We start from the raw sequence: 11,854 nt of genomic DNA, 5'->3' as shown, positions 1-11,854 counted from the left end.
TTAGGATCCACGTGCCAAAAGTTTCTTCCGGGTCTCCCACGTGGGTTCAGGGTCCCAAGGCTTTGGGACATCCTCTACTGCTTTCTCAGGGCACAAACAGGGAGCTGGATGGGAAGCTGAGTAGCAGGGACACCAACCAGTGCCCATGGGAGAACTCGGTGAATGCAAGGTGAAAATTTGTCCACTAAGCCATCATGCCAGGCCCCCTTCTGCTGCTTTCCCCAGGCTGTTACTACAGAGCTGAATTGGAAGTGAAGTAGCCAGATTTGGAACTGGTGACCGCAAAGGATACCTGCATTTTGAGTGACAGCTTTCCCTACTGTGACACAGTGCTGGCCCCTCTTGATTTTGATCCTTGTTTATTTTCCTTTACTCTGGTTGACTGGGTTTGAGCAAATGGCAGCAGGTCAGGCTTTGGTTAAACAGCTTTTCTGGGTTTCTTTTTTACTCCCCCTGCTGGAAGCATACTGGTTTTTTTCTACAACAATCTGCAAGCCTCGTACAGCCCCTAGAGGTAAAATTAAAGAAAGTGCAGGTGCGCCCTTAAAACTGGAATTTCCATTTGCCCATCCAACCCTTACGCAGGCTGCAGCAGTTTCTCAGTTACAGTTCAGGTTTTCCTGCCTAGGCACTGGCTGCTGCAGGGCATTCTGCTTGTTGGTTACTGTGCTCCTAATTGGTCATCTTTCTCAGTAATTTTAGGAGCAGCAATTTACCCTATGACCTCCACGCTCCAAAGAATAAAAATGAGCTGTTTTCATCTGTTCAGAATCATTCTTGTGGTTGGGATGTAACAATGACCTTCAGCCTTCCTACACACTGGACTCCAAGCCAAATGCGCCCTCTGACCTCCTGGGCTTGCTGAATGAGAGGAAGCTGGGTTCTCTGCCTGCACTTGCTCTGCCTTTTCTCATTGTCCGTGTCAATAATTAGCCTAAGCAGACGTGCAGGATTCTTCCTCTTGATGTTTCCATGGGGTTACCAGATACATACATCTGCCCTCACCCCGACCTGCCAATGCCACTTCCCTTCTGAGCTGGGAGTCTGCCTGGGTCCTGCTGCTGAGCAGAAGCCCTCTGTTTGACCCCTGAAACCCTTCCCAATGAGGCTGCCCTCAGCAGTGCCCAGTGGATGTGTGGAAACAGGGCAGCATTCCTGGCTGCTGTCCGGCACCGCACTCTGATACAGAGGCTGCACCCTGCAGAGTTTTCTCTCCTGTCTTGGCTTCTGTCTTTTCCAGGAAAGAAGACCTTCAATACAAAAATGTGATGTTACAGCGTGTTGCTGACCCCCACCAGCTGGTCCTCCTCTTGCAGACCTTCTCTTGCTCCTACTGGCAATGCCCCAATCTTCCTACCCTGCTTTCAGCTCAGCAGTTGTGATAGGACCACCAGCCATCTGCCACGAGGAGCCTCATCCTAGAACTAAAAAGATCAAAGGCATTGGTGGGGGCACAGGTGAGTTCTGAGAGGCTGCGGTGTGGATGAAGATGGCTGTGCTGAGGGTGTCTCAGCTCCTCACTCTGGGTTCCTGCTCATACAGATACTGGTGGGGGCAGCGGTGATGCCTCGAGAAGTGGGGTGCCTGCTGTCCACAAGGAATGGAGTTCTCAGTTCCCAGCTTCAGTCCATCCCTGTCCCAGCCGAAGGAGGTAGCTGTTGGGCAGATGACAGCTCACTTGCTCTCTCTCTCTCATACCCCTCCAATAAATACAAAACAAAATAGAAAGTAATAACAGGCCTTAAAGGCATTAGGGAAGAGAAAGAAGTTGACCCTGAAATCTGGATCAGCTTAATTGGATGGCAGAGTTTGTTTGGTTTTTCTCTTTCAATCCCATTGTCTGGGGGCTTGACTTCACCCTGGCCTCTGAGATGCCCTCAGGAATCCTAATCCCCCATATAACCCCAGCATTCCCCTCCACCTTCACCCAGGGAAGTGGCCCTAGACCCCAGTGCAGGGTGTGTAGCCACCTAGGCCTTCAGAAGTCAGGGAGCTCAGAGACTGCTGGTTTCAACAAAGGTACACCTCTGGGCAGGGGCTGGTTCAACTAAGCAGCGCTGAGCTCCTGCTCACAGGGAAAGTGGCCCTGGAAAACTCAATGCAGTACAACCCATCAACCCTCCCAACCCAACTACTGGCTAAAGATTTTGTGTACCGAGCTATGCTGTTTCTTGGGGTCAGAGTCAGCACAGGGCTGGGAGGGACAGAGCTCCCCACCTATATGCTTGTCCGGCTCCTGATGGGAAGAAGCAGGGATGGAGTGGCATTCAGACACACCCAGGTGGCAGCATCAAGGTGACTGCTGCCAGGTAGGGGCAGAAACATGCTCTCTGCCTCATGGGCCACATTGCAGGAGCTTGCTCTGGGTTCTACTCTTTGCTGGGGGTAGGGAGTTCCTGGGTCAAAGGTTACCCCCAGGCTTCCGTCACCCCCATGGCGTGCAGGCCACTGGGTCACACTATTGTGCAGCGGCCAGCTGGACACCCCTGGCTCAAACCTTAAAGCCAACTCAGCTTGCCCAGTCACCCCTGCAGAGGTACTCAAGTACCCATATGTGTAGTGGGACTGTGTCCTTCCCAGTCTCAAACACTTGCTGTCAAGAACAATAATCTCTTAGAATACTAGGTATTCTTAGATAACTGGTTAGATACTCTTATATATTCTCAGTAAAAGGTTAGTTTGTTTCTGTTTTCTGGTGACCATTTGATTCCTCTCCATTTATTCCATTGTTGATTTTTGGTAGCAATTGGTCATTCCCACATTAGATAGCTGACTGATAGCTTCGAAGCCCTGTTCCTGCTCCTTTCTGTATCGTTCAGATTTGGGGGGAATTGCTAAGAAAATTCAGGGGCTCCTTTCTTTGGCACTGGTGAGAACCTCAAATCATAGGCAGAGCCCACCTCACTCCCAACCACCATGAAAACCTGATGCTTCTCTTTTTTGCCCACTCTCTTGAGCCACTTAGACCTACCTCGGAGGCCTGGTGTGGTGTCCTCAGATGTGTGTGTGTGTGTGTGTGTGTGTGTGTGTGTGTGTGTGTGTGTACCTGTTACTAATTTCAATAACTGAACCACATTTTGGGTGGGGGGCCATGCTGCCTCCACAAGGTGGTCCAACATAATATAAGCATAATGTTTGCATGATCCTCATTCCTGCTGGGGGGCTTTCTTTCCCTGCTTTGACTTTCTCTCTGGCTCTGCAGGCAAGCTGGGACTTTGAGCTGCTGTGTGCTGGTTCATGGGCTCTTTGCGCTGCTGGGTTTGCACCTGCAGTTGTGTTGCTTGGTGCCATGTTTGCCGAGTTCCACTGAGCCCACGCTACAGATTTAGCTCCCCTAGTAAGGAACTTCTAAAAACAGACACTTAGGACAAGAATCACAGGGTTGGCATCCTTTCTCAAAAGGTCCTGGATCCTGTATCTCTACCCAGATTGGTCGCTGTGTCTCATCTGAGTTGCAACTGTCAATTCCAGCAAACACTGAAACCGGGCTTCACTCCTTCCCTGGGACTAGTGGTCCTACGGCTCAAACAGGTGCTCATGGAACAGCTCCACACCCATGTGGCTTGTGGGCCTTCAGGCGACCTCTGATGCAGAGGAAGCTCAGCTACTGCGCGGCACGCTGAGGCCGCACTCCTGAACGCACAAGGTTTGCGACCTTGGCTGCCAGGACCTACCAATGCCTGGCTTGCCCAAGAGAGTCCTCGGGGCTGTAGGGAGAGACACCGATGCTCCCTTTGTGGCAGGGCCAATGGGTTCAATCAATAACTTCCATGAGGGAGTCTCCTGTCCTTAGTGACCCTGATGTGTAGAGAGAGAAACTTGGAAATGCGAGCAGGGAAGGATTCTTCTCTTGCCCAAGCGTGCATAGAAGCCTACAGAAAGGAAGGCAAGGAGGTACGAAGAAGTTCATAGTTGGAAGTGATTAGAAATTGGAAGCTTACTGAGGAATGGAGGTGTCACAGAGGTGTGATGGGGAGCACATTGATCTTCTACTACAGTATCTGCAGTTTCCTTTCCTCTTATTCTTCTTTTCTTTTCAGTGATTTGTTTATTTGGAAAGCAGAGAGAGAATCTTTTATTGCAAGTTCATTTCCCACATGTCTTCAATGACCAGAGCTGGGTTGGTGTGATGCCAGGAGCCAGGAGCCAGGAGTTTCTTCAAGATCTCCTACACGGCTGCAGGGGCCTAAGGACTCAGGCTATCCTCTATTGCATTCCCAGGAGCCTTAGCAGGGAGCTGGATGGGAAGTGAAGTAGTTGGGACTAGAACTGGCACCCGTATAGGATGCCAGTGCTGGAGGTCGTGGCTTTACCCACTAAACCACAGTGACAGGCCCTGAAATGATTTCCAATCTGCTGAAACCCAACAGCCAACAGGTTTTATAGTCTCCATGCTGAGTTCATGGAAACCTAGGATCTAATTCTATAAACAATATGCCCTGTGTTTGGGGCCGTGAGGAGTGGAGTTGTCAAACACAGAATAGAAAATCAACTGGTACATCTCACTTTAATTATTGAAATTATTGATCTGCTTAAATGTCTCCATGGTCACAAAAGCCTCTAGATATTCCATAGTAAGCCCAGACACTCTGATTCAATGGGTAATAAATTGAAATTGAGTCTCTGGCACCTACAAATTGCTTAACCAAAAGAGACTGTGTAGACTTGCCCATCAGCCAAAATAGTTCTATGTCCCAATGGGAATTACAGTGCAAGACTGTCAGGAGTAAAATCTACCATCCAGGAACCATGAGTATTTAGAGGCAGGGCTAGCATACCCATGGTTTCTCCAGTCGATAATTCCATTTGGTCTTGAAAAGAATGACAACTGGGATCAGCGAGATGGCTCAACTAGATAATCTTTCATTTCCAAGCATTGCAGCCCATCCCACATTGGCACCAGTTCATGTCCCAACTTCTGCACTTTCCATCCAACTCTCTGCTTGCGTCTTGAGAAGGTAGTAGAGGACAGCACAAAGCCTTGGGACCCTGCATTCATGTGGGGGATCCAGAAGAAGTTCCTGGCTCCTGACTTCAAATTGGCTCAGCTCCAGCGATTGCGACCATTTGGGGCTTGAACCAGGGATGCAAGCCTTTACTTTCTGTCTTTCTCTCTGTAAAATCTGTCTTTCTAACAAAAATAAATAAATCTTTTTAAGAAGAGAGAAAAGAGTTGCTGCTTTCTCGTAACGGATAACACTAACCTCAAGGCTATGGATGTACTTCTTAAGGCCCCACACCTGCTATTATTGCCATTGCTGGCATATCTTATCAGAAGCTGGCAAATGTTGTCCTCTGATAGAATCTTCTGTTCAGTCCCTATTTCCATGGAGACTGGACATCCACAAAGGACCTCCACTGCCCTGCTGATGAATAAGGTCTTTGCACCTGAAATTCACCTGACTTCTTCCAGAAGCACATATCCAACCTATGTGGGTGAGTTCTCCTCCAGAGCCATCCACATGACACACCCACTCAGGTCATGCCAACACTTCATGGGAAACTCCTCCTACCACCTTGGTTCAATTCCTGAAACTTGGTAAGCAGAGGGATACTCCATCCCCTGTGACCCTATCAGATCCCACACTATTAGAGCAGGCCCAGTGTCTTAGGTCTTTTGCAATTTGCAGGCGACTCACTCTTCATTTACAGTTGTTGCTGAAGTTCTATCTGCAGATCTGCCTGCCTTCAATGGAACCCTATTCCACAATTCCCCTCAAAATCCAACCACAATGCAATTTGATGGACCCCACCCTATTAATGTCTCCCAAGACCACTCCTCAGAGGCACTGCCAACTTCTGAGATCTCTGCACACCCTTGGATGGCCCCTCTCCTTTTACAGGTCCTTTCCAGGCCCTCTACATGTCATACAAGGAGTCCTGAGGGGCTGGCTGAAGACCCAGATGAATCAATTGTGCACAGCAGCTTATATTAGAAAAGCACTTTATTGAACACATTCTGGAGGTGATGGGAGGAGCCAGGACTGGGGACTGGGCTGGAGACTTGGATGTGACGGCAGAGAAACAGGGCAACTTTGGATCCTTGTGGCCTTGAAGATCAGGCTATAGGAACCTGAAGGCCAAAGTGAAGCAGAATGCAGACCGTGACAGGGAAGAGAGCAGGGGATCCGGGAGCTGGCCCCTCCTGGATATCCCCAAACGCTGTTCTGAAGGAGGCTGGGCCTATCTAGACTATTCTCCAGGAAAAGAAAATATAACCTGGGTAATTGCCTATAAGAGGCAGCCTCTGGGAGCCAGCAACTGCCAGGGGAGGCTGAGACTGGCAGCTGGATCCCCTTAGCTCTTGTAGCTCCTTCGGGAGGAAGATGTGGTAGACACAAACTTGACACTGGAGCTACTGCCCCCACCGCTGCCGAAACCCATGCCTCGGCCACTGCTGGCACTGAAGCCTCCACCGCCCATACTAAGCCCACTGCTCATACCACCCCCACTGCTGCTGGAGTAAAAGCTGCTGCTGCCTCCGCCGCCAAGACCGCCACCCAGGCCGCCGCCAAAACCGCTGCCACCGCCAAAACCACTGCCACCGCCAAAACTACTGCCGCCATAGCCAGATGAGACGCTGTTTGTGACGACAGCTGCAGGAAAGGGAGAGAGAACCGGGTGAGAAGTGTCGGCTAGATTGGGTTCCCACACCGCCACCTGGTTAAATCCTGCTGTCATAGGTCACTGAACGAAATCCCACCCCCACCAAGAGAAACCCAGTGGATACTAGGTGAAGCTTGGGGAGTGGGGCAGGGTCTGACATGTGTGGACAACCTCCCCTGTAAGAGCTAAGACGTGAACCCCTTTGCTTTATGTCTTAGTGGGGGCTCTGGCCTCCACCAAGTACATTGCCTTAGTGCTCCTGCCTCTAAGTGCATTGAATACCCATGTTTTAGGATGGGACTTCCTGCTAGCTTGAAACAGCCAGACTCCAGGCTGGTGCTAAATACCCCATGTTATCACTATTGTGACTTACAGATGTTGACTGGTCCAACTCCTTCTCCACTCAGTCTGCAAGAAGAAAATGAAAATAAGAGTTCACAAAAGAACTCCTCTCTCCACAAGCAATAGTCTACATGTACGCTGAGAGCCCACGTGGTCAGCTGGGAGTCCATGGGTCTGTCCACCTGCTAACATGAGAACAGAGAGGGACTTCCCAAAAAAGGACTAGACCTAAAACTAGATCCGGAGTGGAGGGTGGGAGGATCAGAGGAAGGTTATAGTTCCCATTGTCTTCCACTTATTCTCTGGGAAGCATGACTAAGAACTTGTGGGAAATAGAAATACGTATAGGGCAATTTTGGCCTTGAACATGGCACTGGCAGAAGCGCAATGAGCTCTGTCAGAAGGTTGAGGAAAAAGGAGTAGTCTGAGAATCCAAATCAGCTGGAATCATCATGAGAAGCTTCCTGAAGGCAAAAGCAATGATGAGTGGGGAGGCCAAGGGAGAGGATGGCATGGACATGGAGGTCAAGAAGAGGAAAGGCAGCACACGTGTCCAGCTGTTCCATGGCTTGGAGAAGAGGCAGTGCCCAGCCACACTTGGAGGCATGGAATGGGACAGCAAAAGCAGCTGAGGCCACATGAATGCTATGCATCTGAATAACACTGGATGGGCGCTGTGCCATCAGCCACAAGACAGCAGCCATTGTGTGCACGCTGAATTCAGGCTTTAGAGTGGGCTCCTGGGGTCCACGCACCTGCACTCCTCGCCCTCCAGCAGCTTCCTGTAGGTGGCGATCTCCACATCCAGGGCTAGCTTGGTGTTCATGAGCTCCTGGTACTCCCTCAGCAGGCGTGCCATATCCTGCTTGGCCTTCTGCAGCGCCTCTTCCAGCTCAGTTAGCTTGTTCCGAGCATCCTTGAGGGCCAGCTCGCCCCGCTGCTCGGCGTCGGCGATGGCGTTCTGCAGGTTGGCGCACTACAGCGGGAAGGGAAGGAAAAGCAGGACATGATGGGAGCTGTGCTGGGGGTCCCAGGAGTGTGTGTCTCTTTCTGAGATTCTTCTAAGTTGGGCAAACTCCAGAGAGAATCGGGTCTTGCTAGCCCTGGGGTGGTGGAACACCAGGACGTGGGTATCAGCCCCACGCTGCTCATATACACTGTGTGTGAATGTGAAAGTAAAGCCAAGCAGGAAGAGGTAGGTCTGTGGCCCAGCGCTCACCCCACTCTTCACCGTTTATTCAATATCACTCTACCTGCTTCTTGACATTGTCGATCTCAGACCTCAGCCTCTGGATCATGCGGTTCATCTCAGAGATCTCATGCTTGGTGTTGCGCAGGTCGTCACCGTGCCGGCCTGCCGTCTGCTGCAGCTCCTCGTACTGTGGCCCCCAGAAGAGAGGAGAGGTGTGGTTCCAGTGAAAGAGTGAAAGAAGCACTTTGCTCACATTCACAGGCGGGAGCTACCCAAAGGTGCATGGGAAGCTATTTGGGATTGGGTCTGGGTGGCTCATAGCAGGGTTGGGCTGAAGCTGTTTGTTCTTGTGCCCATAGGCTCGCTGGTATGAGGTTCAAAATGCCAGCTGTCCCCAATCCTTGATCTCAGAAGCAGTGAAGGTCCCTGCTGGTAGTGGTCACAGCCTGGATTCCCAGACATGTGTCCATACCTGCCCTCCTTCCCTTAGGGGACACCGGCTGGAGTACCCACCTTGGTCTGGTACCAGGACTCAGCTTCAGTCCGACTGCGGTTGGCGATCTCCTCGTACTGGGCCTTGACCTCAGAGATGATGCTGTCCAGGTCCAGAGAGCGGTTGTTGTCCATGGACAGCACCACGGACGTGTCAGAGACGTGGGTCTGCATCTGGGACAGCTCCTACATAGATTGTGATACCATGTTAGCAACAGTTCCAATCAATCAATGACATGAAAGAAGGGGGGGGAAAGCCATGATCACCACCGAGGTGAAAAATCTAGGTAAGTTTCTCACCGCATCGAAGAACATCTTCATGAAGTTGATCTCATCCATCAGCGCGTCGACTTTGGCCTCTAGCTCCACCTTGCTCATGTAGGCGGCGTCCACATCCTGGGGAGACACGGGAGGGAGATGCCACTGCCTGGAGTTCCACCCTGACCCCAGTGATGTTCGGGCCTCTGGCAAGCACAGTTGTGGGCCACGGGTTCTGTCTGACCCCCACTCACCTTCTTCAGCATCACAAACTCATTCTCAGCAGTGGTACGCTTGTTGATTTCATCTTCATACCTGGGGGACAAAAGAATCACAATTGTTGGTGGCAGAGGGGCAGGAAAGGGGTCTTAACGCACAAAATCTCTTGGGAGCCCTACTTTGGAATGGGTAAGGAGGGGTTTTTATGTCCTAGGTAGAGTGGGAGGGATCTCTGGGGGTAAGAGCCCCAGGACAAGTTCCTCACTCCTGAACCTCAACTCTGTAACTGTCTACCACCTGCCCCATGATAATCTTGCTCGTATTATTCAACTGCTTCAAGACTCCTGCAGCAGGAAAGTAGGGCTGTGGCAGCTCCCAATTCCCTCTTGCATGTTTTTCCAGTGCTTTCTTCAACTTCTAGAACTTAAAAAGGAAAAAAAAGAGCCAACAGAACAGTAACATAAAATAAAACAGCTACCCAGTTGCTGGTTCATGGGACTAAAAAGAAAAATTCCTAGAGCCACTGTGCTAGGCTGTGTCACCAGTTAGTGACACAGCTTGGAAATAAATCTGTCAGGTACTCAGATGGGACTGGGAGGCAAGTGCCAAATGTAAGCACCAGAGGCAAGGATTATGGGAAGGCACAAGGCACCAGGCCGGTGCAAAGGGTGGGGCTTCTCACTCCTGCTGTTGGCCAAGTGCACTGCAGAGGGGCGGAGTCTGGGCCTAGAACTTCCTAAGCAAGGACCTGGGTTTTGATTTTTTTTTTTTTTAAGTACTGCAAGTGTGTCTGCAAGGGACTTCCCATCATGGGGAAGGCAAAAACAGAAGTCTGTTAGGAAGCCATCTGGTGACATCATCGGTCGCCATCTCCATCCCCTTACTCACTTGTTCTTGAAGTCCTCCACCAGGTCCTGCATGTTCCTGAGCTCCGAGTCCAGGCGGCCTCTCTCGCCCAGGATGCTGTCCAGCTGCCTGCGCAGGTTGTTGATGTACTGCTCAAACAGGGGCTCCAGGCTCTGTCTCACGGTCTTGGTGCCCTGCTCCTGCAGCAGCGTCCACTTGGTGTCCAGGACCTTGTTCTGTTGCTCCAGGAAGCGCACCTGAGGGGAGCCAGGATGGAAGCTGGAGACAGTTGGATTTCCTGGGACCTGCATGGGTGCCTCCCATCCTCTGCCTCCTGCCCCAGCATCCTCCTCGGGGCCCTGCTTGGCCTTGAGCATGGGAGGGGGAGCTCCAGGACAAAGGACCCAGCCTTACTCTGTCAGTGAGACTGGACACATATCCACTTATCAACTGGCGCCAGGAATGGCTGGCTTGAGTATGGGAAGTTGCAAAGGCCCTGAAACTGGGGCCCATGAACTTGACCTCTTCCTGGGCCATCAGCCACGTTTACATAAGGTACAGAGTCTGTCTCTCTATTTGACAGTGACATGGGGGACTCCTTGAGGGGAAAAATAAGGCTGTATGCCAAGCTGCCAATCTACAGCCCTTGGTCACGGAAACAACCGGAAATGCTCACCTGCCAACTTTAAAGTGATTTGTATAGAGTGTAAAAGAAAAAGCACACACACACACACACACACACACAAACACTTTTCTCTTGACTGCAGTCTCCTCCGGTAGTTACTAAGGGTGATCCTTAGTGATTGCTCACCTTGTCGATGAAGGAGGCGAACTTGTTGTTGAGGGTCTTGATCTGCTCACGTTCCTCGGTCCTCACGCGCTGGATGGTGGGGTCGATTTGCAGGTTGAGGGGTGTCAGCAGACTCTGGTTGACAGTGACTTCTTGGATGCCTCCAGGGGGGCACACGGGAAAACCAGCGCCCCCATAGCCGCCTCCGAAGCCGGCTCCGCCACCGAGCCCAAAGCCGCCACCAGCTCCACCGCCGAAACCAAATCCACTCCCAGCTCCACCTCCGAAGCCATAGCCGCCTCCAGCGCTAGCACCAAATTGGCTCCTGAAGCCACCACCACTGGTGCTGATGGAAATCCTCTTGGAGCCTCCCAAGTTGTAGAGGCTGCGGCTGCCAAAGCCGGCCGCTCCGGCTCCGAAAGCCCCGCCGAGGCTGACCCTGCTCCCCCCACCGCCCCTGGACCGCGACACGGAGCTGAAGCTGGTGCGAGAAACAGAAGGGGTGACGGCGGAGGCTGCGCTGAAGGAGCGGCTGCCTCCGCTCCGGAAAGACACACTCGACTGGCGAGACATGACGGCTGGATTCCTGGGGACGCAAGTGCCAGGTGCTAACGGGTCAGGAGGTGCCGGAGAGGACGGCGCGGGACAGGTTGCAGTGGGTGGCTCTGGTAGCCGGGGGAGCCGCTGCGCCCCCTTTTATCCCCTCTAAACAGGGCTGGGCGGGGAGCTGTCGAAGTGTGAGTGATGCCGTGGGCTGGGCATGCCCAGGGGGCAGCTGTGAGCTCACCTATCACACCTGCACAGGAGGGGGGCGGGGTGCAGACTCCGTGCACTGGCAGGTTCTGCTCAAGTAACCTTGCCCGGCAGCATTGATCGCCTGGCAGCCACTCAGCGGCAAGGCCCATGGGGGCTGGGGCTGGAATGGAGGCCAGGCCATGGCCAGTGTCTCATGGGGACTCTCTGAGACCAAGGGTAGTGTCCACCTACCTAGCACAGCACCTGCTGCCCCCCTCATCCCCTTACCCCTGTGTGGGAGCCAAAGCCAGGCCCTACCTGCCGTTGACACACTCCTGTAAGCCTTATTCTTAGGTGAGAAGCAGTTGCAAGGA

The 11,854-nt window shown here is 52.1% G+C and overlaps 1 protein-coding gene across 1 annotated transcript; it reads right to left on the bottom strand.

The window, feature by feature from the left end:
* Window positions 1-5,941: 5,941 nt before the first annotated feature.
* KRT5 (keratin 5) lies at window positions 5,942-11,398 on the bottom strand. Its single transcript, XM_058673806.1, has 9 exons — window positions 10,767-11,398; window positions 9,998-10,212; window positions 9,145-9,205; window positions 8,933-9,028; window positions 8,654-8,818; window positions 8,202-8,327; window positions 7,704-7,924; window positions 6,980-7,014; window positions 5,942-6,596 (listed from the first exon to the last, which is right to left on the bottom strand). The coding sequence occupies exons 1-9, from the start codon at window positions 11,316-11,318 to the stop codon at window positions 6,298-6,300; spliced, it is 1,770 nt and encodes a 589-aa protein (XP_058529789.1). The 5' UTR covers window positions 11,319-11,398; the 3' UTR covers window positions 5,942-6,297.
* Between the last annotated feature and the right edge of the window lie 456 nt (window positions 11,399-11,854).

This window comes from Ochotona princeps, chromosome 15 (assembly GCF_030435755.1).
Source record: "Ochotona princeps isolate mOchPri1 chromosome 15, mOchPri1.hap1, whole genome shotgun sequence".
Taxonomy (NCBI): Eukaryota; Metazoa; Chordata; class Mammalia; order Lagomorpha; family Ochotonidae; genus Ochotona; species Ochotona princeps.
Note: the sequence above shows the minus strand (reverse complement) of the source record. Positions and strands in the feature narration are given on the sequence as shown.

What these genes read in the sequence shown, in the direction of transcription:
- KRT5 (XM_058673806.1), bottom strand. Translation starts at nt 11,318, where the DNA reads ATGTCTCGCCAGTCGAGTGTGTCTTTCCGGAGCGGAGGCAGCCGCTCC. An exon ending in AGTCCTGGTACCAGACCAAG is followed by an intron (nt 8,328 to 8,653) that starts GTGGGTACTCCA and finishes TGGGGGCCACAG; the next exon opens with TACGAGGAGCTGCAGCAGAC. An exon ending in CTGGAGGGCGAGGAGTGCAG is followed by an intron (nt 7,015 to 7,703) that starts GTGCGTGGACCC and finishes TTCTTCTTGCAG; the next exon opens with ACTGAGTGGAGAAGGAGTTG.